At 40.8% G+C, this 947-nt stretch overlaps 1 protein-coding gene across 1 annotated transcript in view; it reads left to right on the top strand.

The window, feature by feature from the left end:
• Positions 1 to 286: 286 nt before the first annotated feature.
• carmil2 (capping protein regulator and myosin 1 linker 2) overlaps positions 287 to 947 on the top strand; it is a 104054-nt gene continuing 103393 nt past the window's right edge. Inside the window, exon 1 of the mRNA XM_020612683.1 lies at positions 287 to 721. Within this exon, the coding sequence (XP_020468339.1) occupies positions 479 to 721 (243 nt within the window). The 5' untranslated portion in view covers positions 287 to 478. The remainder of the gene's footprint in view (positions 722 to 947) is intronic.

Raw genomic sequence — 947 nt, 5'->3', positions numbered from 1 at the left:
TTCACAGCTTTATTGCCCAGTTTAAAAATATTTTTAGAAAATGATCAACCAGTAATTAAAAATAATATCTTACATTACTTTGAAGTAGTTAAAATTAATACATTACTTGTTACATTTAGTACATTTAGTAATAATTTGTAACCTATCACATTTTGAATGCAGCCTTTCCAACACTGAAGAGTAGTTAACTTTCCCTTAGAGGTATCAAATTGCTGACCCTACTTCATAGGCTTGTTTTGTCACTATTTGTGTCATATCCTGTAACAATACTACTAAATATGTGGAGGCAACTCATAAAAACAATCTAGATTCTTTTCTGTAGTATTCTAAGAAATGTCTCAAAGTGTGAGCAAGTACAATGCAGCCAGTCAGCACAGTTAACCCTGGCAGAACCCAGCTGGCTTTGACAATAACTTAAATTTCTTGAAAATACACTAACCCTAAAATTAACTTTCATTTTCTTACTAAATGAGGCATTATGACTGGTATGAGTGCAGCAAGGTTATACATGAGAGCTGAGCAGAGGATTGAAGCGTATGGAAGTTCAGCACTAGTCATCATGACAGAGTTCAGTCTCCAGGTGACAGTGTTGCTGTTTGTGTGTGTGACCCTGTGTGCAGAGCAGATCTCAGAGCTGCTGAAGCCTCACAGAGTCTGTCTGGTGACACCTGTTGTCCTGAACCACTCCAGTCAGCCATGCAGTGTTGGCCACAGGTTTATGGTGAGTGATGGACAAAGTCCTGTCTGGCACAATAAATACTTATCATGTTTATTATGCTTCTATTTCGTATAGGCTTCGCCCTCTAAGAGCTGTCGCTATTGGGCTTATCCCTCGCTCATGCGCAGTCCTGAAGAGACTCTTTCGCGCCCTGTGCCCTACACTGGGCTGTCCCCAAAACAGGTCCACTGCGATGGCATAAATGCCACTGTGACCTGTGATCGGCTCC

The sequence above is a fragment of the Monopterus albus genome, unplaced genomic scaffold (assembly GCF_001952655.1).
Source record: "Monopterus albus unplaced genomic scaffold, M_albus_1.0 scaffold127.1, whole genome shotgun sequence".
NCBI lineage: Eukaryota > Metazoa > Chordata > Actinopteri > Synbranchiformes > Synbranchidae > Monopterus > Monopterus albus.
Note: the sequence above shows the minus strand (reverse complement) of the source record. Positions and strands in the feature narration are given on the sequence as shown.